Source organism: Miniopterus natalensis, chromosome 13 (assembly GCF_054644295.1).
Source record: "Miniopterus natalensis isolate mMinNat1 chromosome 13, mMinNat1.hap1, whole genome shotgun sequence".
NCBI classification, from domain to species: domain Eukaryota; kingdom Metazoa; phylum Chordata; class Mammalia; order Chiroptera; family Miniopteridae; genus Miniopterus; species Miniopterus natalensis.
Genome location: NC_142093.1, coordinates 50,367,281 through 50,394,943, shown reverse-complemented (window position 1 = coordinate 50,394,943; position 27,663 = coordinate 50,367,281). Strand labels below are relative to the sequence as shown.

General features: G+C 46.4%; 1 protein-coding gene across 1 annotated transcript in view; it reads right to left on the bottom strand.

Moving 5' to 3' along the window:
• Positions 1–26,729, bottom strand: part of IL1A (interleukin 1 alpha) — a 32,674-nt gene extending 5,945 nt beyond the window's left edge. Inside the window, exons 1-4 of the mRNA XM_087823757.1 lie at positions 26,675–26,729; positions 2,617–2,671; positions 1,568–1,616; positions 493–715 (exon numbers count right to left, since the gene is read on the bottom strand). Of these exons, the coding sequence (XP_087679883.1) occupies positions 493–715; positions 1,568–1,616; positions 2,617–2,671; positions 26,675–26,729 (382 nt within the window). The remainder of the gene's footprint in view (positions 1–492; positions 716–1,567; positions 1,617–2,616; positions 2,672–26,674) is intronic.
• Positions 26,730–27,663: the final 934 nt, after the last annotated feature.

Sequence of the window (27,663 nt, the reverse complement as noted above, 5' to 3'; positions counted from 1 at the left end):
CTATGTGCCAGGCATTATTCTAGTCCAGAAGCTTGCAAATGTTGACACATTTAATTCTCATGATGAGTAAGGACTTGATCAGCTCCATTTCACAGTAGAGGAAACCAGAGCACAGAAAGGTTAAGTAACTTCGCCAAGGAGGCACAGTTAAGCATGTGGAGGAACACAGCTTGTCAACTGTTACCCACTAACAGTGCATGCATGCTTTCTGCGGAAGGACTGAAGTCACATGACCTTTACAATACAGCTATGAAATGAGCATGTGAACAAGCATTTCAGACACAACCACTGTTGCTTTCCCCTGGCTTGAGAAGGACAGATTTAATTTTCCTTCCTTATAGTTACCAGGCTGGTGCCTAGTTGTCTGCTTGTTACTCTAACTCCAGGTGGGTGTTGTTTTTTGTTTTGGTTTTTTTTTTGCCTCTATACTCCATTGTCGCTAAATTTGCTTAAAAATCAAAAGCAAGGCTATTATTGTACTTGACCCCCTACCTTCTTCTGGATCATTGGCAATGGCATCCAGGTCATTGTTGGTCATAGACTGATTGAAAGTCAACCGTCTCCTCTTCAGAATCTTCCCACTGGCTGCCACCACCACCATACTCTCCTTGTAGGTAAGCTGGGATGTCTTCGAGGTCTCCGAGGTACTCAGAGACATGAATTTGTCCATGCATTCCTTGGGAAGTGGGTCATAACTTGCATCATAGAAGGACTTCTGTGAGAAAAGAAAGTAGAGCCTGAGAGGTTGCCCATCGCCATAAAATGAGAGTGCTTTCAGTAGGAGTTTTATTCAACAGACTCAGTGAGAAGGATCTCCATTTTGGTCTCGGCTAACCCTCGTTTCATCAGTCTTCCCCTCCCCCATCCACCCTCTTCTCAGGATTTCCCTGAAAGGATGTGATCTCTTGGCCAGTTATTGTCATCCATCGGCCTACTCAAAACTGAGATATAATGAAATAGCTTTACAAGTGAGATCTTAGTAAGTTGTGGCCTTCTAGTTAGTTCTTCCTCAGAAATTAGACTTTTACTGGACAGGGCACAAATATTTTAGAAACATTCTTCTGGGAAACATTCTTCTGGGAACAGCTTTTAGAGCCAGTAGCAAAGGCACTCAAGGCAGTACTTATGTGGTCTCCTAGCAAAATCACACAGCTGGAGCGTGGCCTGCTTGCCCCACCTCAGCTTCCTAGGCTGTTACATTTCAGGTCTTTCTCTAATCTCTGGAGCTGGAGTCACAGAGGATGACCCCAACATATCTCCTTAGGAGACGGATCCCAAAGGGGCTGTCTCAGGATAACATAACTAACATTTGATGACGCCTGGCCGAGACTCCAGTTCTTGGGGTTCAAGGTAGTTCTGCTCTCTTCTGGCCTTCATGAAGAAGGCCATCAACTCTCAGTGCATAGAGGCAGTGTGTCTCACTTATAATGAAGAGATACATGTCCATGGGCCTCTCGTGAGGGTACAACAGAAGCATCTAGGGCTCGCGCCACTGCTGTTCTCTTCTGGTGGAGAAAATACTACTGTGTCCGAATAGCAGTCCTATAAGAATCAGTCATTTGCTTACCTGAGCCAGAGAGAGTTGGTCAATGTCAGAACTGTAGCCTTCATTTTCACTGTGAAACAGGATGATAAAAATGTAATTGTTTGTTATATCACTACAGTCACTGGCAACATATTTTAATGACCACATTAGCTTTGGGTAAAACACACACACACACACACACACACACACACACACACACACACACACAGCCACTACAGTCATCCTAGAAAATGAAGGGCTTCTATATACACACGTACATATAGTGATTTGTCCCTCGCTAATTTCAAATTAGTAATCATATCAGGGCAGGCTTTAAACTTTACCTGTGTTTTATCAACAAAAACAGGGGTCGGCTAACAAATTGAAGAGCTGTAGTTAAATTTTGGAGAAAAATGTTAAGCTCCTCAAGAGAAAAGAAGTACTTTTGAAGCAGCTCATTTTAATTTTAGCCAAACAGATGTTACACGTTGCTTTCATGTATCCACTAAAATGGATTTAGTCATTTATACTTGGCAACACATCCAGACATTTGGATGCCCTGGCGGGTGCCAGTGCACATTAACAGGTAATGGAAGCACCACGCTTGTTGAAAGGGTTCTATAATTTTACCTTTTTATTTATGTATGTTTCTCCTATGTCTGGAGGAGGCTTGACAGTGTCTGAGCACTCATGTGCTCAGATTGCTGTGGAGCCATTTCCCATTCCAGGCTGAGATCAAGAAGTTTTCTGAGAATGGTTTCTTTCTCTGACAGCCATTAAAACCCATGACAGTATTGGAACATGTGGCCCCAGCCGAGGCAGTGTCTGAGTAGATGTTGAGATTCACTAGGACTCAGCAGACCTTAAAAATAATTTTTCTATAATGGCTGTCTCCCTGTCACTGTCATCTCAGTTTAACACGCTGGATGCTTAGTTCCCCTGGGTCTTTGCTCAGCCTGCCCTGACTTGGGAGGTAGGACACATCTCTTCAGTGTCTGCCAGTCCGGCCCCACGCTGGTCACTGTAACCCCTCGCCCAATTCTAATGTGCCTTGATCTCCCCATCGAATCGCAAGAGAATCTATTTCCTACCTGTAACAGCTCTTCAGGTCTTCAAAGAGGTCAGGGACCTTAGCCATGTTGATTTCTGCAACAGAGAACACCAGGGGGCGTCAGTCTAGCTGGTGCCTGAGCCAGATGCCCGCAAGGGGAACCACCTCCGCTTGGAACTTCTTGAGAAACTTAACGCATGACTTAGCCCACACGCAGCATTTTCCCCATTCTTCTTTGCACTCCTTTAAATGATTTGCATTGCATCTGCCTCCTCTACTAGACTGTGAACTTCTTTTAGAATCTTAGTGTCCCGTATATGTCCAACACAATGCATGCACATAGGCATCCGGTGAACTTTGGATAAGTTAAAAAAAAAAAGACACCCACAGGAATGAGGTATTTGCCTTACACAGATGCAAGAGAGAGACAGAGTTGGAAACTCGCAGTTTCCTCGCCGTAGTTTTTGGGAATAGAGTTCCCTCTGAGGGAGGCCTTGGCTGTGCCCACCTGTGCCCTTAGACGAGACCAGCTCCTCTGCCCCTCAGTTGCTCACTGGAAGAGAGAATCATTTTCTGGAATTTGACTGTGATTCTAACTCACACACCGAATTAGGAAAGGACCAGAAAGGAAGGAAAAGGCTTTAGCTTCTGAGAAGGCAGTTTGAGAGATAACAGTCAAGGAGAAAAACAAAAAGTATTTTAAAAGCCAAAGATGCGATAAGGACAGTACCTTTGCTGCTCCGGCGCCAGTGAAGTGACTCCCTCTCCGCCCTGAGACTTGGCCCAAGGCCAGTCCCTTCGCCTTTTGTCTCCGATGGAGTGGGCGTGGCCATGGGTGTGTCCCGGGGAATTTACGCATAAACAAAGCAGGATTCTTCCTCCTAAATTCGTTCAACCTTTTAATAGCAGATTATAAACTTGCTAATGTTGTTCTCGGAGATTGCCAGGGTTTTTGACTTGCTTTATGTGTTCATTGCTTTGCTCTGAACAATTATAAACACATAGTCTTAGAAAAAGGGAAGAAGGACAGGAAACTTACCAAGTTTCTAAAAATATAGGAGGGAGAGGAAGGAGAACTCCGAAAATGGGAATGACAGGTGGCTAGAGTGGGAGAGGAGCTTCAGGGCCGTGGGTGTGTTTTGGCTCAATCTGCTTACTGTCCCCCATGGCTGAGTATGAATGGACGGGGTACTTGGCAGCCCCTGGCAGCTGAGACGTGGCCCCTGAGGGGAAAAGACCCATTTTTTCTGAAGAGGGAGGTTTGTGTGACTAGGCATAGCTCACTCCGAGTATAGGGTGGCAACCTGCTGGTTAGGGCAGGACAGAGGAGACAAAAGTGATATTCAACCACAAAAGTCTCCATCCTCTTACTCCTCTGAATGCGGTCAGTCCATTTCCTACAGAAGTGACAGAGCTTCAGGAGCGAGCCCTCTCTCGGCTCCGACCATGCTACAGCCTCCACCAGAGCCCAAAGAGCCGCCTGGTCTTTTTCAGGATAAACCCCAGAAGTGTGAGGATCACTGCAGACTCTGGGAGTGTAGGCAAATCCCCAGAGGCCAGTGGCTAGATTCAAGAATAGGGGTTGGGGAAAGGAAGGGACTCATGTATGACACTGATCAGACTTTGTCAATATTTTGAGGCTGGCCCAGTTCGGGTGGTACAACACCAGATCCTTAGCAGATACATGGTTCAGGTTTCCTGGTTGGAATGGAAACCACATAAATTTAAGTAAAGGAAATGGATGATAGGAGAGGGCCGAAGAGAAAGGGGAAGCATGGCAACATGGCATTAAAAAGCACCGAAGCACAGAACTGGGAGTAAGTGGCTTATGTGAGTTGGGTAAAGCATTCTCTCCAGTCCTGTTCAACTAAAGGATGGAGTTGGTTAGGTGATCATTATGGTCTTTCCTAGGTGCTAAATGTCTGATTCTGATTCCTTTGCCCAGTCTAGTTCCTCCTGATCGTAGGCTTGGTGTTTCAATAGCCATAAACAAGAGCTCAGAAATAGCTGGCATCCTGAATGTAGGCAGTGTAAATGAAGGACCAGATTGGGGCAGAGCTTAGGTGTCTCAGCACGATCATTGTATTAATGGTGTTGGTAGCCAGGTCTCTACGTCTGTGGTTCCCCTACAGGCAACACTGAATGTTAACCCTTGTCACCCATTTGCCTCTCGGAGATCTTGTGAGGACTATTACTAAGAAGCGATTGCAGAGCACATTGTGAATGTGGTCTGCGAGGGAGATGCAATGAAACAAAAATAATAACAATGCTAATGATGGCTCTGTCACTTGGAAACCTGTATAGTCATCGTTGTAACACCTTGGTTCACCAAAGGAAAAATAGTTGTTATGAAAATATGGGTTCAAAAACTTCAACAGGAGGACCTATTCAGATGAAGACCTCCACTGAACCCGTGAAGATACTTAGTTTCTGGGAGGACTATTCAACACCTCTTTGGTAATCCAGGAAAATACCGTTGTTGGTTCTGCCATAGGTGGCAACACCCATCCTGACCAATGTTACTCTTCTGCTGTAGAGAATTCCCCAATGTGGGCTGTTGAATTTCTCAAGGAGAGTTTGAAATTTCTTCTAGACAGACAACTCAGGTTGAGGTCTCATCTAACTTTTTCCTTCACGTGACCTTCTTGGAAATCAGTTTTTAACAGATGAACCATTCGGGTGAGGTATAGAGAGTGAGAAGTCCCTGCTTGGTTTTGGGGACCCTACTGTTCTGTGAGTGTGAACAAAGGCTGACTTGTAGGGAAGCCTCGGCACCAGGTGATCTCTTTCTAGGGAACAGAGAGAGGGACATACTAAGTAGAGCTCCACTGGAGCCACAGGGTGCTTAAGGCTGTCCTGTGACAGGGACTTTGGGTGGCTTCATGCATCTACTTCTTGACTTTGAGGAGGCCTCAAAAACCCTTCTTTAGTCATTTTCACCTAAATATTTCATAAAAAATTTCTGTGCACTTATTCTGTGCCAGGGGTTTTGCTAAGCATCAGTATTTTTCTTTCTTGATTCACAAAATTAGATATTCAAGATGAGATGATATTTTTTGGTAAGTGAGTGGATATACTTCATAAGCTCGAAGGTTGTGGGTCCAAAGAGTCATGGTGGCGTTTTTCCTTTGATGCAGTTCAAAGAGTTCTTACCTGCACAGTCTCACTGGCTCCTCACTTTATCTATAAGAGGCAGTGATGACTATCCTATTTCATAGCTGGGGACCCCTGGAGAGGTTAAGTGACAAGCCTATGGTCACAAAATTGGCAGAGTTAGCAACCCAACCCAGGTTTCTTATTCCAAATGCAATCTTCTCTTTACACTGAATATAGATGCTCAGGTCTCTTGTCACAGCCAATGCCAAGTGACAGGGCTGAAATAGATCATACTTAGAAGTATTTCCCACATGAAACACCCTATCATTCAGTGATTCTAAGATTCTTTGTAAAACAAAAGAGAGATAAAAAAGAAGTGGTTTAAAATATCTCCCTTCCCTTTCTTTCCTCCTCCAAAGAAATCTCGTGTTTTTCCGTAATGTACAGGAAAGGGTGACGGTGACCAGCATAATTGAACACATGGTCAGTGGTGGCTGAATGGGGACTTTAGTCATGCTCTTGCCATTGTATCATGAAGACAGAAAACATCTGTAAACATCTTCAGAACCAACTTTAAAATCATTGCTTGTAGTTGAACCTCATAGGATTGCTTGAGTGAGGAGAGAAACACAACTCTGTGAATCTTCAGGGTTGCAATGTTTTTGTGTGTGTTTGTGTGTTATTGTTTTTTAGGTAGTAGAAAGCCTCTTCAGAGGAATAAAGGAACCAAGACATGCAGAGACAACTGAGCTTTTGTCTCAACTCATGCCCTACTAAGTTATAATCTTCTTTTAAATTCCATGACAGTCAGTGGGAAGGCGGAAAGGACCTAACACCTACCATAGCCTTCCATGTTCCAGGTATTAGAATACATCATCTCATTTAGCTCTCTAATCAGACCCGTGAAGGAGGTATTCTTACTACATTGTATACAAGAGGAAGTCAAGGCTCAAAGACATTAAGCAATCTGCCCAAGGTTGCAAGGTAACCAAGTGGCTGAAATGGGATTCAGACACAGAGCCCAGGCTCAGTGAACCACGAGGCCTTCTCCCTTTCTTAGTGTGATCTCTTCCTTTCCTTTGTTCTTTTAAATTTCCCTCTCTCTCTCTCTCTCTCTGCTTTGTCTTGTTAGTCTATTGAAGGCCCTGGAGTGCTACATTGGAGACGGAGGAAATTCAGATATTATCTAGATTAAACTCTTACTTTATAGAGGAGGAAACAGGTTTAGAGAGGGAAGTATAAAGGTCCCAAGGTCACACTGAGAGGTCATATAATAGTAAAAGCAAACATGGAAACTCACTGTTTCTTGATTTCTAGTTCAAAATATCCTACTGCTACCTACTGGCACTAGCTCTTCAGGAAAGAGTGATAAGGTAAAGATATGATCTCAGCCATAAGTAAAAAAGAGTTTAAAAGAATGAAACCCCATTCAGTGGGCAAAAACCAGCCATGGTTGCTACTGTCCTGGAAGACATCCCCAAATGAGCAGAGAAGCACACACTGAGATCAGTGGAGTGAGGGCATCTAACAGAGGAGCTCATCTTAGACTGGAAGTGGGGAGTTCACTGGGGAAGGAAGAGGGAACATTCAAGGCTGAGTAAAGACCATTGGGTCAAATTAATGAACATACAGTCTGAGGCTGGAGTCCAGAGAGGGGCTGCTGGAAGGGTGAAGAGATGAAGCTGGAGAGGAAGGTGAGTCAAATGGGCAGGACCTGATGCAGACCCACTAAGGTCTTTATCCATTTAACACTGGGTGAACTTTGGATTGGTGCTCTGGAACTCGGAGAGCAGAGGGATGCTGTGGCTTAGAGTAGATGGAGAACTCAAGCTGGCAGAAGGGACAGCTTCATGTTGAGGCAGGAAATCCCTGTTTAGCTGTGATCCTCTCTCTGCCTTAGCTCATTTGTTCCCCTATTTTTGTGCTTTTTTAAAATTCAGAATTCCCCTTCTCTCTTCTCTTGAGAAGGTGGTTAATAGGGCTATGCCCCTCTTTGCCTTACCCCTTGGCTCTGTGCTCTCCTTTTCATTTTTTCACAGGAGATTTGTAAAAATAATGAAGGGATTAGCTAAAGAACATATATGCAGAGCCCGTGGACACAGACAATAGTGTGGCAAAGGCCAAGGGAGCAGGGAGCAGGAGGCGGGGGCAGGGCGGAGGTGGGCAAATGGGGGCAAATGGGGGACCACTGCAATAATGCCAACAGTAAAAAACTTAAATAAACAAAAAAGAAACACACACACACACAAATCAAAGTTCACTAGAGAGCATCTTGTGTGTCAGCAGGCCTGTCTGTGCCCATCTCTCACTTTTATTTTTGCTGGCTCCTTGTGGCTGTTCAATCAGAAGTGCATTTTAAGAAATTCCCTTCCCCCTTGAGTCATCTGCCTCATTGGAGTCATCATTAACCCTGGTCTGAACTTGTTTTTCAATAAAAAAAATACCTTGTATTAGTTTTTGGAATTCTAAAGCATGTTACTTGAATACTGCTGGGGAAATATAAAAAATATAAAGAAGAAAACCCACAACCATTGGACCAACTAGAGGTTTTCACTATTACTATTTTAGTGTATTTCCATTCAGCCTCTCTTTTTTCAAGACATCTATAGGTTTGCTTTTAAGCAAACGGCATGTTCTGAGAAGTATTTGCTTTCCTGAAATATAGGAAACCCACACATGGTAGGCCGTGCTCATTAAATATCTATGTGCTCCCTTGTGGGGTTACTTAATAAATGTCCCTTTTCATTTCCTGTTCTCCGTGGCCGTTAATTAGGGCCACGTGGCTTGCTGGGCCAGCGCTGTGAGCGGGAAGGGGAAGTAATACGTGCTCGGCTACATTTCCAGGCTGAGGCAAGCGAGGCCCAGCGTGCGCCCCGGTCATCTCCAGCTTCCTCTGATGCAGCAACTTTGGAAATCACGTCTCCCACTGTGGTTGTGAGTGGCTGAGGCATGGCTCAAACGAGTGAGACTGGAACAACCTGCCTTAGACTCGGCATCCTTGGGAAGCAAATCTTTAACTGTGCTGTCACTGAGATTTCAGGGTTCATTGTTTCTGTGGGATAACTCGACTTATTTTGACTATTACTGTGAATGGCTTCCCTTCTCTATCACAGACTGCAAGGGGACATGCACTGTACCTCAAATTCCTCTTTCACATCATTGATTCCCTTAATTCTCCAATAAAGCAAACCAAAGAACTTAATCAGAGGCTTTCGTTTTGGCCAAGTTCCAAGTCCAGATAAAAAGATATACTGGCTGTGAAGATAAACTGTCCAATAATTAAGTTGGTACTATTGAGATAACACCCCAGATACAAACCATATGACAATTACATTAAAAATCTAACATTTATATATGGTGATTTGCAGTTTTTCAAAGCATTTTTTATAACCATCAATATAAGCATTCAATGTGATATGAGGCTGATTTATGAATGCAAATAGTCAGTGGCAAATGTCCTATGCCAATGCACGGTTCTCTCCTTTCCCCAAACTCCTGGCTGCTGGGAAGGATGGGCCCCTGTTAGAGCAATTGTACCACAGGGCAAGGAGTGGTAGATGTGGCAGGTGTGGCATACAGTGTGGTTGGAGAGGCAAGAGGCTTAGCTCTAACTCTGACCCTAACCAGTCAAGTGATCTACAGTAATCCCCACATTTCTTCAGGATTTCCTCATTTATAAGGGAGGACTTTAAACTGAATGACTACTGGGGTTTCTCTAGCCCTGGATGTCCATTCCATATTTCATGACTACTTCGAACATGGCCATGGTCTGCTCATGGCACCTCTGTGCTCTTGAAATGGCATGCTTGGTTACGCATGGCCCACCCCAGACTCACTCCTTACTGTCTTTTTAGAGAATCTTTCTCTGTCACGTGTATAGCTGAGTTACAAATAGATACGTGCTTTTCATTACTTTAATGACAAACTTGATTTGTCCTGCTGAGTATAAATAGAAATAAGCTCCTTTTCTAGTACAGAAATGTAGAACAGTTGCTGATAAATTAGAAGGAAGTGCAATTTACTCCTCTGTTAAGTGATGGTGTCTCAGGCTTGTTTTCTAGAAAGCCTGGTCTAAAGAATCACCTGGGCCCTTGATAACCCTCAGGAAAGTTTAAGTTTCTGAATCTGAAAGGCTGGACAAGTTTTGGAGCATTCAGATTTTTTAAAAAAAAGAACGGCCAAGGAAAAAAATAGGATCTTTCTTTTTTCTGCACTCTGCCCACCCTTTTTGGGGTCTTAGCGCTGTTTCTAGTGGGCCACTATATTCTCTGTGGGTTTTTCAAAGGCACAGTGGCTCCCCTGGGAGAGAAAAAGCAGACTGAGGAAGCCTGTGCTCGGGAACAGGACCCTGGGGGCAGAAGAGAGCAGAGGTTCCCACAGAGCTCAGTCCCATGAGACCTGCTGCACTGTAAGGCATCGCGGCAGAGGCCACGGGGAAAGAGGTGGGAAAGAGCTGCACTGCCCTTAATAAGCTTCTAAACTTGTGGGCAGACCTGTGCGGATGACTGCAGTGCCCGCAGAATGAAAGAAGTGCTGTAATAGAGGCAGAGGCCCAGGTGGGAAGGGGGTGACTGCAGCAGGAGGAGCCTTCATGGAGGACTGTGTCTTAGCTGCATCTTGAGTAGTTAGATTTGGGTAGCGGACATGGATATTCTAGGTGAGGGCAGAGGGTGTATGACCACATAACATTCCATGTCTCTGTTTCCTACTCTGTGGGGCTGTAGGCAAGTTACTTAACTTTTAGAGCCGTGGTTGCCTCATCTGTAAAACCGGACTAGTAATTCTTACATCATGGGGTTTGGGAAGATTAAACGAGTCAGTCTCCTTTTCCTTCTCCCCAGATGTCCAACATCCTCCCATCTCTACCCTTTGCTCGGGCCATTTCCCCTTTGGGACTTATTGCCCCTCCTTCATTCACAGAATTTAGATCTTTCTTTACTAGCCCAGGCCCCTCCTTGATGTGGAATGGAAAGCACAGACTTGCTGCAGGCAATGCTAGGTGTGGCTAGCCCCAAATCAGATTGTCGTCAAAGGAATTCTGAGTAGAACGTGAGCTTGTCTATAGTGGGTACAGTAGGCTGGGATATTATTAAGGGTTTTCAGTTCATTCATTCATTCATTCATTCGCCACAAAAGATGGGGTCTTTGATCTAGGAGCATGTGTGCAGCTGATGACTGAGTGGTGATGAAGACGAACACAGTTCCTACTCTCAGAGCGTCTCTGCACCCAGCTAAGCCACGTCTTGCACATACAATCACAGTTGTGGTCTTTGTTAAGAATAGGGTGGTGTGGGATGCTATGGAGATACATGTGGGGGTTAGGGGGAACCTAATCCAGCCTGAAGGTCATAGAAAGTCTCTCTGATAGAGCAGCGTAATGGACAGGAGAGACAGGGGTTTAGCCAGATGAAGGTGCAGGCAGAGTAGGGAAAGAGACTCATGCCTCGGGCCATGGGACCCGCAGGGCCAGGGCTCAGGCAACCTTGTAAATGCGTTCAGGACCCTGGGTTTATCCTGAAGGCAGTTTTGAGATGTTTTAAGCAGGAGAGGGGCCAAATCAGATTTGTGATTTTTAAGTGGTCTGTATGGATTCTTAAGGGGAGAGAGCAAATGAGGGCAGAAGGCTGTTGAATCATCTGGAGCTGAGGCTGGTGGGACTTGGTGGTGGCAGCGGAGAGGAGAGAAAGGGTGTATTTGAGTTGTCAGAGGGTGGAATCAGCATGACATGGGATGGTCAGGCATGAGCGTGGGCACCACGGTGATTCAAAGGAAAGTACCCACTATGGTTGGGGTGCTTGAGTGACCCCCGCCTGGAAGGAGCAGTGAGGGGTGCCAAAGCTCCGAATCCCGAGAAGCGGTGCAGACGGCGAGAAACCCAGGAGCCTGCGAGGCGAGTCCGTGGGAGTTGCACGCCTGGGCTTTCAGCTCAGAGAGACAGTGGCCAGAGCTGGAGATGTGGAACCCGTAGCAGCAGAAGTGAGGGGTGGGTGCGAGTGGTGAGGCACCCGGTCAGAGGGGAGCACACAGGAGGGGCAGGCCGGGGCCCTGGGGAAGCAGAAGCTGGGTGCGAGGGGAAGGCGGAGCGTGGTGTCCTGGGGGTGAAGGAGCTGAGGCCCCGGCCCACCCACCTGGAGATGCAACCAGTGGACCAATTCGCTGCTCCTCCTGCCTCTTCTCACCTTGTTCTGCACTTTCAGTCACCAGTGTCCTATTCTGTTCCCAGTTCTTTCCTGACTTACAGGAAACTGGTCTGGTAAAATCTCTTTTTGTTTGTGTTTTTTTTCCCCCAGAGGATACTTTTTCCATTGCTTTTCAGAGAGAGTAGAAAGGAGGGAGGGAGGGAGGAGAGGGAGAGAAACATCGATGTGAGCGAGACACATCAATTGGTTGCTTCCTGCCCGAGGTCCGACCGGGACCAGGGATCAAACCTGCAACCCAGGTACGTGTCCTTGACTGGGAATCGAACCTGAGACCCTTCAGTGAGCAGTCCGATGCCGTAACTGTGGAGCCACACCTGCCAGGGCCCGATAAAATCTTTGATGCAAAATTTCTAGGGCCTAATAGAGTGCAACTAGCAGGCTTTTATGTCTTTTAAAACAAGAGCTTGGAAGAAGCAAGGCCTGACCTTGGACCTGGGAACTTTGTTTTGCGAGAGTGACTGACCCACTGAGGAAAGTCAATATATGGAATACGTGGGCATGACGTTGAAATGTAATGTAAAATTTAAAAAATTAAGATCGGGCTTCGTAACACTTTACTCAATACTTGAATAAGTATCTCTAAACCCAGTTCAGACTAGAGGTAAAGTAGGAGAGAAATGACACCATATTGTGGAGAGAGACAGCCGTCTGTGTCAGGGTAAGGAAAGATTGGAGAGGCAGGTTGGGCTGACCGATGGCGGTGGGCCCTGCAAGTCCATTTGGGAGCCACAAGGGAGCCCTGGCACATTCTGTGCAGAGCCTCTGTGTGGAAGGTGCTGACAGTGATGGGCTCAGCAGGTAAGCACAGGGAGTGAGGGGAGCTGGGAGGCCACTGTTCTTCCAAGGGAGCCTTGGTGAGGAGAGCCTGGACTGAGGGAAACAGTGGCACAACCGGGTGGCGGTGGGAGAATAGCTCTGAGATACATACAGGGAAGGGGAGACCGACACTATGGGCCTTGGCCGTGCCTAACAGCAGAGAGAGGACTGGAGGATGACATCAAGGTCTTGAGTCTGGACAGCAGAAATAGAGAAGTGTGCAGGAGGAAATGGTTTGGGGAGGAAAATTATGATTTAGACTCCAGACAGTTTGAGTCATCATATCGGGTAGGCTTAACTGAGAAAATAAGCATTTGCAAGATTTCCCCGCAAGAGTTAGTTCCTCTCTGCCTGTGGGCCTTGGGAATTCCTGCAGGGCTGAACCAGTAGCCTTGCAGAGTTTGGAAAGAGGGAGTTCTTAGAAACAAAGTAAAAAGAAGGGAAGTGACATATTCACTGCCTCATAAGTTTGAGGGAGGAAACAGCATCTTCTGACTTTCAATTCAAGATTTTCTCAAATGTAGCCCCAAAGGTTATGGGTTACATTTAAGACAAACTTCCAATGTTTAAAACCAGACGGGGAAAGTATGGATTACTTAATAAGTTGTGTTTGGGAACCATAAACCATTTGGAAAAATAAAAAATGAAAAGGTTACACTCTTTTCTTTGTGCCAAATTAAATTCCAAATAAGTTAAAGGCTTAAACATACCAAAAAAAAAATGAAGTTATAAAATTACCAGAAGAACATAAAGGCTGGAACTGATGCTATCTCAGCGCAGGCCCAGAGCACCAGGCCTTCCCCGAGCAGGGCTGAGCCCTGAATGTTCGGGCGTGAGGACAGGTGGGCTGACCTTCCTGCTCCTGGTGGACCTGGCCTTAGTCACTCTCCAGTGGAGCAGAGGTGAACCAAATTTTTCTTCTTTTAAACCCTCGGCAACTTTGTCTCCAGAGGCGAGCCCCGGCCCAACCATGTGATTAAGGATTGGCTGGGGATGATTGAGGAGATTATTATGAGGCTGCAGCTCTGTTCAGCTTGTGGGACAGAGTTCACATGTGCGGGGCCCCGAGTGGTTAAGGCACCCGTAGGGCGCTAGTTGTTTTATTTCTTATCGTAGTAAGAAAAAGCTGGCCTTTGGAGTCAGAAGGATTGAAGTTTCCTATCATCTTAAGTGGGGGGCAGCTATGTTTTCCTCATGAGGTAGTTATGAAAATCAAACAAATGTGAACTTCCTTGTAAAACGTAAGACTCAAAAATATTCAAGTTCCCTTTCTTTGTGTCGGATGTAGTCCTTAAAATATTTGCTATTTGCATCTCTCATAGAAATAAAACAACTGATCATGTAATTTTGATCATCCATAAACTTGGGCAAATCGGTTTTTCCTGTGTTCCCATTTTACAGATAAGATAATTGATCCCTGGGAAGTTAAGTGAGTTGCCTGTGGCTGAATTAGCCTTTTACTAGGTGATAGGCCAGAAGTAGAGCCGTGTCACCTTCTTGCCCATCCCTGTCCTGCCTGCTGTGCCCCATCTCTGTGTTTGTATATGTCCCTTCACTAGGAACAGTTTCACCAAGTGGAACTACCAGTTAGTAACTAATTCAATTAGTAAAAAATGGGCAATCAAACAACAAGTATTTTCTCTATGCCGGGCACTGTTCTGGGCACCAAAGCAAATGCCAGTGCAAGTCTTGACTCTGCACCTCATTACACACCCATAAGAATGTCTGACATGAAAAACACGGACTGTGGGAGAACCAGAGCTCTCACACGCCGCTGGTGGGAGTGCAAACAGTAAAACCATGTGGAAGGCCGATCTGACAGTTTCTTAAAAAGTTCAACATGTATCTACCAGGCGACCTGCCCTTCTGCCCTACCTCTTTATTTACCCTAGAGAAACGAAAGCAGATGTGTATCTAGGAACACTCTTGGCAGCTTCGTTTGCCCTTGCGGAAAAACAGAAACAACTCAATGTCTGTAAACAGGTGAATGGATGAAAAACCCTGGCCCATTCATATGGTGCAGCGCTACTCAGCAGTAACATGGGTGGACTGAGGATGCATGCAGCAATGTGGATGATCTTAATTATGCTGAAAGAAGCAGAGGTGCAGGGCTACACATTCATGCACAGTCTCATGCATATAAAACTCTAGAGACTGCAAACTCACCTGTGGGTACAGAAAGCGTCAATAGGTTGTCCGGTGTTGGGGGAAGAGTTACACAGACGGAAGGACACTTTTGGGGTAATGGATATATTCCTTATCTTGATTGTGGTGATTGTTTCACTGGTGTACGCCAGTCATAATGAGCAAATTATGCACTTTCATTGCATGCATTTTTAAAAATGTAAGTTATACCTCAGTAAAGCCGTTGAAACAAGACCCTCTGGGCCTCACAGCTGTGTGGGTGCAAAGCGTCTGCAATAGCAATGTAATTCCAGTTTCCCTGGCTCCTGTGCCCTTCGGACCAGGACTCCAAGTCTCGCCTGCTTATCTCAGAGTCCTCTGAGGCTGTCTCACGTGTCAATCAGCTTGGCAGGGAGCTTTGTGAGGGCGCGGCACTGGGAATGCGGCAGGGAGGGGCAGGCAAGGCTGGTGTCCACACCAGGGGCCCGTCTCTCCTGCGGGGGGCTCGGGGGGCTGCCCTCTGAGGACCTGCGTGTGTGCAGGCACCAGGCTTCTGCATCAGGGCAGAAGAGAGGAGCACGTCCCTACCCTCTCCTTGCATGTCCCGGGCACTTCTCCATCACGCCTGACAGAGTCTCTGGTGAATGACTCCTCTTGGGCCGTTTCTGTGACTTCTGTGCCTGAGCAGACACCAGCTCAAGAAGGATGCCCTGCTGTTGCCACCTGGTCATCCCTCGGCAGATTCTTCTTGTCCCACATGCAGATCAGCTCATGCCACTGAGTGACTTCCCACTGCCTACCCCACCCGCTTGCCAGACCTACTGGACCTACGTGTCCTCCCCACCCCTCCAGTTCTCATGAACGTTGTCAACCTTCAGGCAAGTCTAAATAACTGAACATCCGCACACTCATCTTCCTCACCAGCAATGTCTTGTCACGCTTGCTTTATACACACAGAGACACACACACACAAGCAGGCTAATGTTTCTTTCCTCTTGAATTGCTACTTTTCAGAGTAAAGATGGTGTGACGGTCACATGTGAGACGGAGTTTTGATTTTGAATTTAAGTTTGAAGTTTTGACTGTGACTGGGCAGACTAACCTGAGGTGAGTTTTAATTACTGAAATAAGATTATTGAGACTGTTTCTTTTCCTTTTAAAATCTAGTTTGGAAAAATGGTACAGTTTCATTATTTTGTGTTTGTTTAAAATCCAAGTTCCGCATGTAGAGAGTCGAATAGGGCTAAGGCTTGTTAGAAAAAACATCAGATTCCGGTCTTCTTCAAGCGTCTGTCCCATTTGGAATAGACATGCTTGTGTTTGTACTTCTTCATCTTTAAGCTTTGGTCGTTAACAATGATCTTCCCACCGTGGAAAACAAGGATTTAGGTTTTTTGTCCTTCCCCAACCTCCAGCACACATGTTTACCTTTCCCACTTCCCGGCTCTCATAATGCAGCTACATCTTAATTTTCTTAGATTGATAATTAGTATTATATTATTATGAAGGTGTAAATGCTATTCAGAGCTGAGCCTTTTAGTAAAGTAGCTACGTTTCCTTTCTGGTTCAACATTTCATTTTCCCTTGAGTTAATAATTGTCTTTTTTTCCATTTGCTTAGTTCTTAGGTTCTTCTCATTAGGGCTGAATATAGTTTCTATTGGTGAAAGCAAATATAAATTACAAATATAAAATTAGGCACAGGGCCTTGGAAGGAGACCTTGCAAATGAAGGGTCCTAAAATTTAAGCTTGATTACCTTGACAGTAAACCCACCTCTGATTATCATTGACTCAACTCAAAATTCCCAGTAATTGTTTAAATTTCCTCTTCAGGCATTCAGAGGTATAAGGCAGTTTGTCTTATCATAGGAGAAGAATTATTTCCTAGAGCTTTCTAAGCTGCTCCATCTTGGGCTGCTGTGCACAGCTTTTCTGGGCTCCTTCACCTTCAGGACTCCCCACATCTCCCTCCTGCCTTAGACCCTCTTCTCGTTTCTATATATTTATCTACCTTGGTTTACCCCCTTTAGTGGATTCTTGGGAAAAGATGCCTTAAGAAGTAAAACTCTTTTGTCAGGGATTTGCAGGTCTGAGAATGCCTTCATTCTACACTGACATTTGGTTGATAGTTTGGCTGGATATAGAATTCTAGGCGGGAATTAATTCTCCCTAATGGTTTTGAAGGCGTCACTCTGTTTTCTTCTAACTGCCAACATTGCTGCTGTGAAGTCTGACGCCATTCAAATGCCCAGTTATTTCCACATGACTGTTGTTCTCTGTCCGGAATATTGTAGGGTTATCTCTTTATCTTCAGGGTTCTGAAATTTCACAGCCTGGATATTCTTTTATTTATTATGGTATACATTCAACGGACCATTTCAAGCTGGAAACTCATGTTCTTCAAGTTCTAAACACTTTATTAATTGATTATACGATTAAGTGCCTTTTCTCTCTGTTTTTTTCCTCTTGTCTTTTTCTCTGGATCCTTTGTGTTTAGTGTCTGAGTCTCCTGGATCTGTCCTCTAATATTTTTATTGCTTCTACCCTGTTTCCTAAGTCTTTTTTCAGTTGGTTTTACTATCTGGGGGGTTTGCTTAACTTTATCTCCCAGTTCTTTTATTAAGTTTTCATTTCTCTTATAATATTTTCTTATCCTTTGGACTATCCTCCCCATCCCTGTAGGATTTTGTTCTTGTTTCATGGTCCTACTATCTTATTACTCTGAGGGTATATCTAATAGTGTTTCTAATTTCTAAGTTTCCTTCTCTTTGCAAAGTCTCTTTCTTCCCCTGCTTACTTTTGTTTTGAGTTCTGTCTGGTTAGAAACTTCCTGCAGATGTTTAGTGATCCCAGCTTTTCTGCTTCTCTGTGAGAGTGGGTAACTCCAAAGCTGAGCAGAAGGTCTGAAAATATGGGTGAGGCCTGTTGGCTCTGAGGGTTGGCATTTGCCACCTGGCAGGGACAGTGGGTTGAAGAACCCCCCTCTCATCCCCGGGGTGGGGGGGCTATGTTAGTACCGCATGAAGGATAAGGCCCACTCTCACCCTCTGAGAGGTGGTGGTGGGGCCTCTCAGCAGGGTGCAGCTCCCGTGACTCATACCCTTCAGTACTTCCCCCACCTTCACATGTGCCTGGTGTGCCCAGCCCAAAGACCTCACTGTAGACCTTTACAGAATAAACTTAATGTCTTCTGCTAGTGTTGAGCTTGGGTCTGTGGATATGACTATTTGTTTTCCCCTGTTAATGTCACTTTATTATTACCCAGATGTTCAGTTGTTATCATGCTGTTCTTGAGTCAGCAACAAATGAGAATTTCCTCACAGCCCTGCCAGCACTTTTAAAAAGCAGTTTTAGCCCAGCCAGCCATGGCTCAGCGGTTGAGCATTGACCTAGGATCCAGGAGATCGCAGTTCGATTCCCGGTCAGGGCACATGCCTGGGTTGCGGGGCTCGATCCCCAGTTGGGGGTGTGCAGGAGGCAGCCGATCAATGATGACTCTCTCATTGTTGATGTTTCTATCTCTCTCCTTCCCCCTTCCTCTCTTTGAAATCAATAAAGATATATTTAAAATAAAATAAAAAGCAGCTTTATTGAGGTAAAACTGTCATATAACAAACTGCACATATTTAAATTGTGCAGATTATATGTTTTGACTGTGAAAGCATCACCACAATCATGGTAGTGAAGGCTTCATCCCCTCACAAATTTCCTCTGGCCTCTGTGCACCCCCCTCCTCCCTCCTTCATTCCCAGCAACACTCACCTGTTTTCTGCCACTACCGAGTAGCCTACATTTCCTAGAGTTTGATGCAAATGGCATCATACTTTCCTTTGGTCTCCAGCTTTCTCTATCAGCCCCCAAATATCTCCCTTATTCCCCCCCTCCATGCCCACTCGTAAAGGCCCCAGGTGTCGGCTGGTTCACAGCCTGTCTATTGCTCACCGAGGGTCAGCTGCCACATGCCCAACTGCTTCCCAGGTTCCTTCCCCCCACCCCCACCCCGTTTTTTGCTTAAAAACTCCTGTGTGAGGCCAGAGACTCTGAATTCTGTTGTGAATGTGAACTCAGAGAGGTGCTTGCCAGGAAATTTCCAGATGGGTCAAAAATCTGGTCTCTCTCCCCTACTGTTGCTGTCTCCTCCCCTGTCCTCCCATCCTTGTGGGTTTGTGCCCTTCAAGATCCCTGTCCTGTCGGATGCATGGGGCTTGGGGAGAGGAACTGAATCAGGTGAAAGCGTTTGTATCCGCCGTCTTTATCTGGATCCCAGACTGTTTGCCTCTGACGGTCCCCGGGAAGTTCCGCGCTGGCTGGAGCAGTCAGAGGGGGCTTCTTGCCGGTGATTCACCAAGTGCGGGCTGCCCAACACGCTGGTTACATTTGGCTTTCGGTAAAGCCCTTACTCCTACCCTCCCTCCCTCCTTCCTCTGTTTCTCTTTGTTCTTCAGCAGCTGCTTTGGGGAAGCCCCTTAGGAGACTGTGCAGCCCAGGGGTCAGGGAGACATCCTGCAAAGATAAGAGACGCTGCAGATCGGTTCAGGACGTGGGGAGGCCAGTGGAGACCTCTCAGGAGTCACTTAGGGGTGGATCTTTCTGTGCGGGAACAGGGGAGGGAGTAAAAGCTGAGCCTCAAAGTAAAGGGCCTGCGGCCAGGAGGCGAGGGGCCGTCAGGAGGCCTCAGCTGAGGAGGCGCAGCCTGAAGTTCAAGGAACTTTTTTGTGACCAGGTAGAATGTTCCTTCCTCACGCAGGGAGGCCAAGCGGTTGGCAAGCGAGAGGTCACGGGGAGATGTTCTGGGCCAGGTTTGGGTTCTTAGCGATGAGTTCTTTTCATCCCTAACATGGACATGGAATTGAAGGCTTCCTGAGGGTGGAGGGCTGGTGGAAGGAGGAAGGGTGGGTGGGAGCCACACCCAGCGGTCTCTCAGGGACTCTGCTGAGGTCATGCCCAAGATAAGAGGGTCTTAGCCGACTGAAGGAACCTCATTAGAGCATTGACTTCCTTCTTTTTCCGTGAAAGGTCACCGCTTTTTTCTTGCAAAGGAAGTTCCACAAATATTCCATCCCCAGGCTTAGAAAGAGCCAGAAGTCAAGGCGTTCTGGGGAATTTCCCCGAAGCACAGGCGGAGTTCTGGGGGCGGGTAATCCAGCGCTCACCTCCTGCGAGGGGGGCCCAGCCACAGGCGCCGAGTGCTGCTGTGCTGGAGCCGTGGGGGAGTCTCTGTCATTCGTCCACATAAACAGCTGTGGTGTCAGCTCTGGAGGAACAAAAGTTCTTCACCAGCCCCAGATGCTTCTGTTACAGAGAGGCATTTGTGGGGGGACTAATACGTTATTTCCAGACACTTTGTTTTAAAAATGTAAACATCTTACGTTGGAGAGAGAGCATCGTGAGTCAGGGCAGGATCGGAAGAGCCAGAACAAAAAGACGGAAAGTTCGGGGCATTGGGTACAATTGCCTTCAGTGGGGTGGGAGGGAGAAGACTGAACAGGAGCGACAAGTGATTTCACCGTTGCCCAGCCCCACGCCCTGCTGTTCTGCACTGAAACAACAGAGGCAATGGGGCAGGAACTCTCTCTTCCTGCCACAACGTGGAATCCACCTGCCTTCCCGGTCTGTGACGGTGGCCAGGGTGGCCCTGAGGATGACCCTGGTCTTGAACTCTGGCTTTTATTTTCTTCTTCCTGCTCAGGACTCTCTCTCACGTACATCCCAGCCTCCTCCCTCTCTCCCGGCTTATTGCCACCAACTATGAACGTGCCCAAGCATCTGCTGTCATGAAGAAACCCTCTCCCGACACCCCACTTTTTTGTGTTCCTTCCCAGAGACACGTGCTTCTATTTGTGGCTTCCATGCCCGCATTGCCCAATTCTTTCTGCGTTCTGTAGCCACTATTCCCTGAGCCCCTCAGGTCAAGACCGCCAGTGACCTCCATCTAGTGGCCACTTCTAGGTCCTCGACTCTCCCTATCAGCGGCACCGGATGCAGGGGACGCTTTCTGCTTTATGAAGAGCTTCCATGCTTTGGTTTCTGTGGCGCCCACGCCCTGCTTCCCTTCCACCCTGACTGCCCTTCTCAGTCACCACTGTGGTTCTTCCTCTCCGAGCTCTCAATGCAGGCAGGCCCCGAGCTCAACTCGAGGTCCACCTCCTTCTCGGGACAGCTGGCCTTGTCCCATTGCTTCCTGTGACCTCTGGGTGCTGTCCATTCCTCAGTTTACATCTCCAGCCTGGGCGTTTTCTCTGAGCTTCAGATTTGCATAGCTTTCTGGCAGTTTGACATCTTTACAGGAATATCCAATCAGTGTCTTAAACTAAGCGTAGCCCAGAAAGAACCCCGACTCTCCACCTGCTTTAAACCTGATCCTCTCCTGGTCTTCCTCAGTAAATGCCTCTGAAGTTTACCCAGGTAGCCTCACAAAAAAATCTAAGCAGTTACGTTTGATGCATTTATTTTCCTCAGACCCACATCCAACCCACTAGGAAGGCCATTATTTCTGCTCTGAATTAGCACCCCAAACCTCTTTGTTCTTTGTCTTCCATGAGAGAACCTTGGGTGCACGGTGGTCCAAGCCACCCTTGGATGGGACAATAAACTCCTACTTGGTCTCTCAGCTCCCTCTTCTCTCACATGGTCCATTCTCCACACAGTGGTAAATGTGTGTTTTAAAATCGTAACTCCAGTAATGTTACTTGTTTAAAATCTTGCCCGGTAGGGCGTGGCTCAGCGGTTGAGCATCAACCTAGGATCCAGGCGATAGGGGTTCGATTCCTGGTCAGGGCACATGCTCAGTTGCGGGCTTGATCAATGACTCTCTCATCATTGATGTTTCTCTCTCTCTCTCTCCCCTCCTTTCTTCTCTCTGAAATCAATAAAGATATATTTAAAAAATAAATAAATAAAAAAATAAATAAAAATAAAAAAATAAAATCTTCCTCAGGTTTTTCAATGATCTTGTAACAGATCCAAGTTCCTCAGCTTGGCCTAGTGGCCCTTAGTCATAGTGACCCTTATCTGTCTCTCAGTTTCATCTCATGCACTCTCAGTGGTGCACTGAAGCTGCTCACACCTGCTCTTGAGGGCTGGTTGCATACATCTCTTTCCAACTTTGCATTTAGTGACTTCATGCTGTTAGCTTGGTAGGTGGAAGTATTTACACCTAAGGAATTGGTAAATGCTACAAACCATGACTTTTTTTTTCTCATAAGGCCCATTATTCAAACCCTTCTTAGCGTAACACTGATTCTTTCATTTCTCATTATGCTCCAGCCACACTGGCCTTTTAGCTCCTTGTTGAACTCATCCACCCGGTTGCTGTCTCAAGACCTTTATGCTTACAGTTCTCTGTCTGCATTGTTCCTCCTCTCATGGTTGGCTCCTTCTTATGACGTAGTGCCTAGTTCAGAGTTATTTCCTAGGAGAGGCCTTCCTGATGAGCTCATTCAAGGAATTCCTTTTCAGCTCTATCACATCGCCTTGTTTTATTGCCAGCAGAGCATTTACCCTAAAATAATTTATTTTCTTACTTTTTTGTTGTCTGCCTCTTGCATTAAAATGTCTTATCCTGTGTCTCCAGCATCTGGGACAGGAGTCTGACACATGGTTCGTGCTCACTAAACATTTATTGAATGAATAAATGAACTTTGTTATATTGTTTTTCCTTCCTGGGCCTTAATTTCTTCATCTAAAAATTGAGATCATTGCCCTATCCAGTTTTGCTCAGTGGTTAGAGCATTGGCCTGTGGACTGAAGGGTCTGGGGTTTGATTCCAGTCAAGGTCATGTACCTCGGTTGCAGGCTCGATCCCTGGCCTCAGATGGGGCGTGTACAGGAGTGACTCTCTCAAATCAATGTTTCTCCCTCTCTCTCTCTGTCCCTTCCACTCTCTCTCTGAAAAAACAATGGAAAGAGTGTCCTCTGGTGAGGATTATAAAAAAAAAAAGATTGTTGAGGTGACACCACCAAGGTGGTAAAGTAGGAGACCTCATCCTTTGTTCCCCCACAAAGATCAATGATTAGCTATCATTCATGAAAAAGCAGCTCCAGGAGAGTTCTGGAGTCCACTTGAGAAACTTCAGCAACACAATGGAGCAAAAAACCTGGGAATCAGCACACGAAAAAGGAAGGAAGAAGAGCTTCATTGTGCCTGCATCATCCCATTCCCCGAGTCAGTATTGCTCAGCACCAAGAGGGAACTCCCCAACTAGAAGCAGTTCCTCTCACTAGGAAGGGGAAAGTGGGGCCAGCGACCAGCTTCCCCAATGTTTCCGGGAACTGTAAGAAGAACACACTCTGTTTCATGCCACCCACAACGGCAAAGCTGGATGCATAGAGATGACTAGGAATGGAAAGAGGAGGAGAGGGCTATGTGACCACAACGCCCACTGACCTGTTCTGCAGAGCACCCCAGAGCTTTCACCACTAAAGAAACTATGGCCAGTACAGCTGCTAGTACAGATGCAGATTTCATGTATTTTTTTTTGTTCCACAGGTATTTGTATTCACAGCCACCAGCTGCCTGAGTCTCTCCCCATTTCCTCCTCCTGCCCCTACAAGACCCCGGGACCTGCACCAGCAGCCAGCCCAGTCCTCAGCAGCTGTGTGAATGAAGACCCCAGCTTAGGCCCCAGCAGCTGACCCCCACCTACCTCTCTGTGCCTGCTAGTCCCTCCAGCTGTGTACTTCCATGCTGCTGGCCTAACTCTCACCACAGGCATTTACTGTTGTTTGTGCACCTGTGGTGAGACTCTGCAGCCCCGAAGTGCACGCTGACATCCAGGACCCTAGCAGCTTCTCGTGGGCCTGCATATGGCCTATCTCTTGTCACTGGCATACACTGCTGGGCTCACCTGCAACTAGCCCCTCTAGCTGGGCACCTGCACACCCCAACACCAACTCCTTTTACCAGCCTCCACTGCCATGTCTGAATCTGTGTGGAGATCCTGTAGCCATAGTAGTACATGCTGACAGCCAGGGCCCCACAACTGCTGGTGCACTCACTCTTGGCCCAGGTCATTGCCGCTGGTTCTGGTTCCCACCGTTACATGTGTCTGCAGTTCGCATGCCACTACACAGGCGTCTGTATGCTTCTGCACTTGGTGCCCTGCACCACTAGACCCAGGGTTACAGGGTGCTCTAGCATGCCCCCACCCTCGGGTGAAGGTCTTTTCTTGCTGAAGTCAGTCCATAGAGTCTGAAAAAGGTGACTACCCCTTCAAATGCACAGTCACCTACACAAAGTTACTGGGATCACGATGAATTGGCAAAACATGACACCACCAAAGGAACACAACAAACTTTCAGTGACTGACTCCAAGAAATGGAGATACAAGAATTGCAAAACATTCAAAAGGGATTTATCCAAGGTGCTCAGAGACCTACAAGAGAACACAGATGAACAATTTAACAAAACCAGGAAAACAATACAGAAGTAACAAAACAAAATGAGAAGTAAAACGTAGAGATGGAAACATAAAAAAGAGCCAAACACATTTTGGAGCTGAAGAATTCAATAGAGAGCTTCAAGAGCAGACTGGACCAAGAGGAACGAGTCAGTGAGTTTGAAGACAGGTCATTTAAAATTATATAGTTAGAGAAGCAAGTAGAAAAATAAAATTAAAGGAATAAAGAAAACCTGTGGACTTATAAGACACCATTAAGAGAAACAACCTACGTGTCATTGGAGTCCAGAAAGAGAAGAGAGGGAGAAAGGGCAGAAAGCTTACTGAAAGAAATAATGACTGATAATTTTTCAAATTTGGGGAAAGATTTGATATCCAATTTCATGAAGCTATTAGGTCACCCCATAATTTCAATCTAAAATGATCTTCTCCAAGACACATTATAATAAAGCTGTCTAAAATCAAAGACAGAGAGAATTTTAAAAGCAGCAAGAGAAAAAAAAAATCTCATACATTTGGGCTATTTGGCTTGAGAATCTGAGACAGGGTCATTGGTCTCTTCTTGGATAACATGGCACAAACCATGGAGTAACACAGTCAATTCTCAGAGTTGGGGACAGGCTGCTAAGTCAGTGGAAGGCCTTAAGACTAGGCTTTTTAGCTGTGAGTTGATTTTATAACTAAACCCCATGGACCTCTTTTAAATGACACCCTTCCCCAATTTTTCTCTTAACTGCTTTCAATTTACCTACCAGCTGATATAGATGGATATATAAAATCATGCCTCTTATCTTTTATTGCCTTATTGAACTAAACTAATTTCTTTAGTACCTGATTTTTTTCAGTGTTTGCTGATGGTTACAATTCTATACTCATTGTATTGATTAATGGGTAATTTAAAATCTCAGCATTCTTCTGCATTTACTGCTTATAATGGTCACTGCTCATAGCTGCCATGTAATAATGAGTAATGGGAGATGCCTCTGAGACTCTTCCAGAAACCAGTAGGACCTTAAGGGGTTGAAGATACAGTAGAGTGACATTTGGAATTTAGCAGAGGATTACTCCAAAAGAATGTTCCAGTGGCCAGGGCAGCTCAGCCTGTCTGGCCTGAGAGTGAGAATGACCCTGCTTAGGGAGCCAGGAGAGGAGAACCAGTCTGCAGGGATAACAGCCTGAGTGTACTCTAGGTGCTATTTCATTCTGAGGGAAAGAGCAGTCAAGAAAGAGCTGCCTCATATTTCTACCCAAGGAATTACTAACCCTCCTGCATCTGTATCCAACTACATCACCTCCCTTATCACTTCCCCACAGGCTACTCAAGGCTTGGTTCCTGTAACCCTCCCTTTTCTCTCCTGCATAGTCTCTCTCCCACTTACTGAATGGCTGGTCTGAACCTACTGATGTGCTATAACAACTCCATCTTAAACATAAAATACTCATTTGATCCTACAGTCCCCTTCAGCTATGATAGCATTTCTTTGTCCCCTTGCTCCCCTTTTTTTTTTTTAAGTATATCTTTATTGATTTCAGAGAGAGGAAAGGAGAGGGAGAGAGAAAGATAGAAACATCAATGATGAGAGAGTCATTGATCAGCTGCCTCCTGCACGCCCCCACCTGGGGATAGAGCCCTCAACCCTGGCATGTGCCCTGGCAGGGAATCGAACCCAGATCGCCTCAGATCCTAGGTTGATGCTCAACAGCTGAGCCACTCCCGTCTAGGCCCCTTGTTCCCTTTTTTTCCCCACTTTTATTTCACAGCAAAATTACTCAAAAGAGTCTTGTCTGTACTCAATGGCTCTACTTCCTCTCCTTCCATTCTCTCCTCAACACATTCCAGGACAGCTTTTGTCCTCAAGCTCTGTCTTTTTTTTTTTATTATTATGGCCACCCACAACCTCCTTCTCACGGAATCCAGTGGCCAGGCACTCAGGGTCTCAGCCCCTCAGCACCACTGGGCCTGGTGGGCTTCTTTCCCTTCACCCACTTCCTCCAGCTGTCCTGTTACCCCTGTTTTTTTTTCTTTTATCTCCTGGTCACTCCTCTTCAATCTCCCTTGAGGGCCCCATTTCTTTCTTTCAGCTTCTCTGCATTGCTGTGCCCAAGGCTCAGTCTTGGGCCATTCTCATTTCCAGATATTCACTCTTGTCAGGTGGCCTTGAGGCCCATGACATGTGACCTTCTATATACAACTTACACCTGAGTCTGATCTCCAGGGAGATTCAAATTTTATATTCTTGTGTATGTCGAGCAGGTATCTAAAATACAACTTGGCCAAAATACAACATTTTGTCCACCTTGCCCCCCAACATGATGCCTGCTTCTTCCTGAGGCTTCCCCATTTCTGTGAAATACCCCCATGTACCCGCTTACCTGTGAGTCCCTTGATTACCCTCTCTCTCACCTCCCACACTTACGCCAGCAGCCAGTTCTGTTGTCTCTGTGCCCAGAATACACCCCTTACCGCCTTCTCTCCTATCACCCTCATCCAAGATGCCATTTTCTCCAGGGCAGTCCATTGCTACAGCCTCCTAACTGATCTCTCAGCTTCCACTCTTCACACCCTCTCCTCCTGCCCCCAGGGTCCATTCTTCACACAACAGCAAGAGTGAGACAACATATGAGATCACCCTTCCGTGACTAAGGATCTGCAGTGGCTTCACATGACACACTCAGCCCAAACTCCTTATACAGAGACTTGGCCCTTGCCTGCCTCTCTGCCTTCCTCTCCAGCCCATTCTGCTCAGTCCACTCTGCTTCAGCCACATCGGCTTTCTTGCTGTGCCTCGTCATTCAAGCCCACTTCCAATCCAGGGTCTTTACGTCTCGGGGTTCCCTCCTCTCGGCATGCTGTTCCCTAGATTTTTGCAAGATGGGCACCTTCTCTATATTCAGGGCTCTGCTCAAGCCACATTCTCAGAGGGCCTTTCTTCCCTGACCACCTCACCTAAAACAGTACCTCTCATTGCACCCACCCAGTTATCCTCTATCCTATTACCCTCTTAGTTACTTTTCGATCACTGAAGAGGAACTGAACCACAGGTGCTGGAGCTGATCACTAGACCTTCCCCCACCCACATTATTACAGAGAAAAACAAAGAGGTAAGAGTGAGCCCAGGCTTCCCCTCCAACTCCCCCCCCCCCCCGATTCCTTGGGCAGAGCTCAGTTGGGTGTTGTCAAGGCTGTCACTTGGCACCCTGACATCAGCTGAGCCACTCCTGGCATTCATCCAGTCCAGTGAACATGGCACCAGGGCAGGCAGCCACATGAGTAGTGAAAAGGAGGCTGGAGTGACCTTGCCCTTCTCCTCTCTGGAGCAGATGGGGACAGCGGGCTTCCACACATTGCTAATCATGGGAAGTTATATTGCCCTGGGTGTCAGAGCTCCCGGGCACCAGACAGAGGGGCGCCGGCTGCTCTGGTGGTTTCCATTTCTCACAACAAAACTGAGA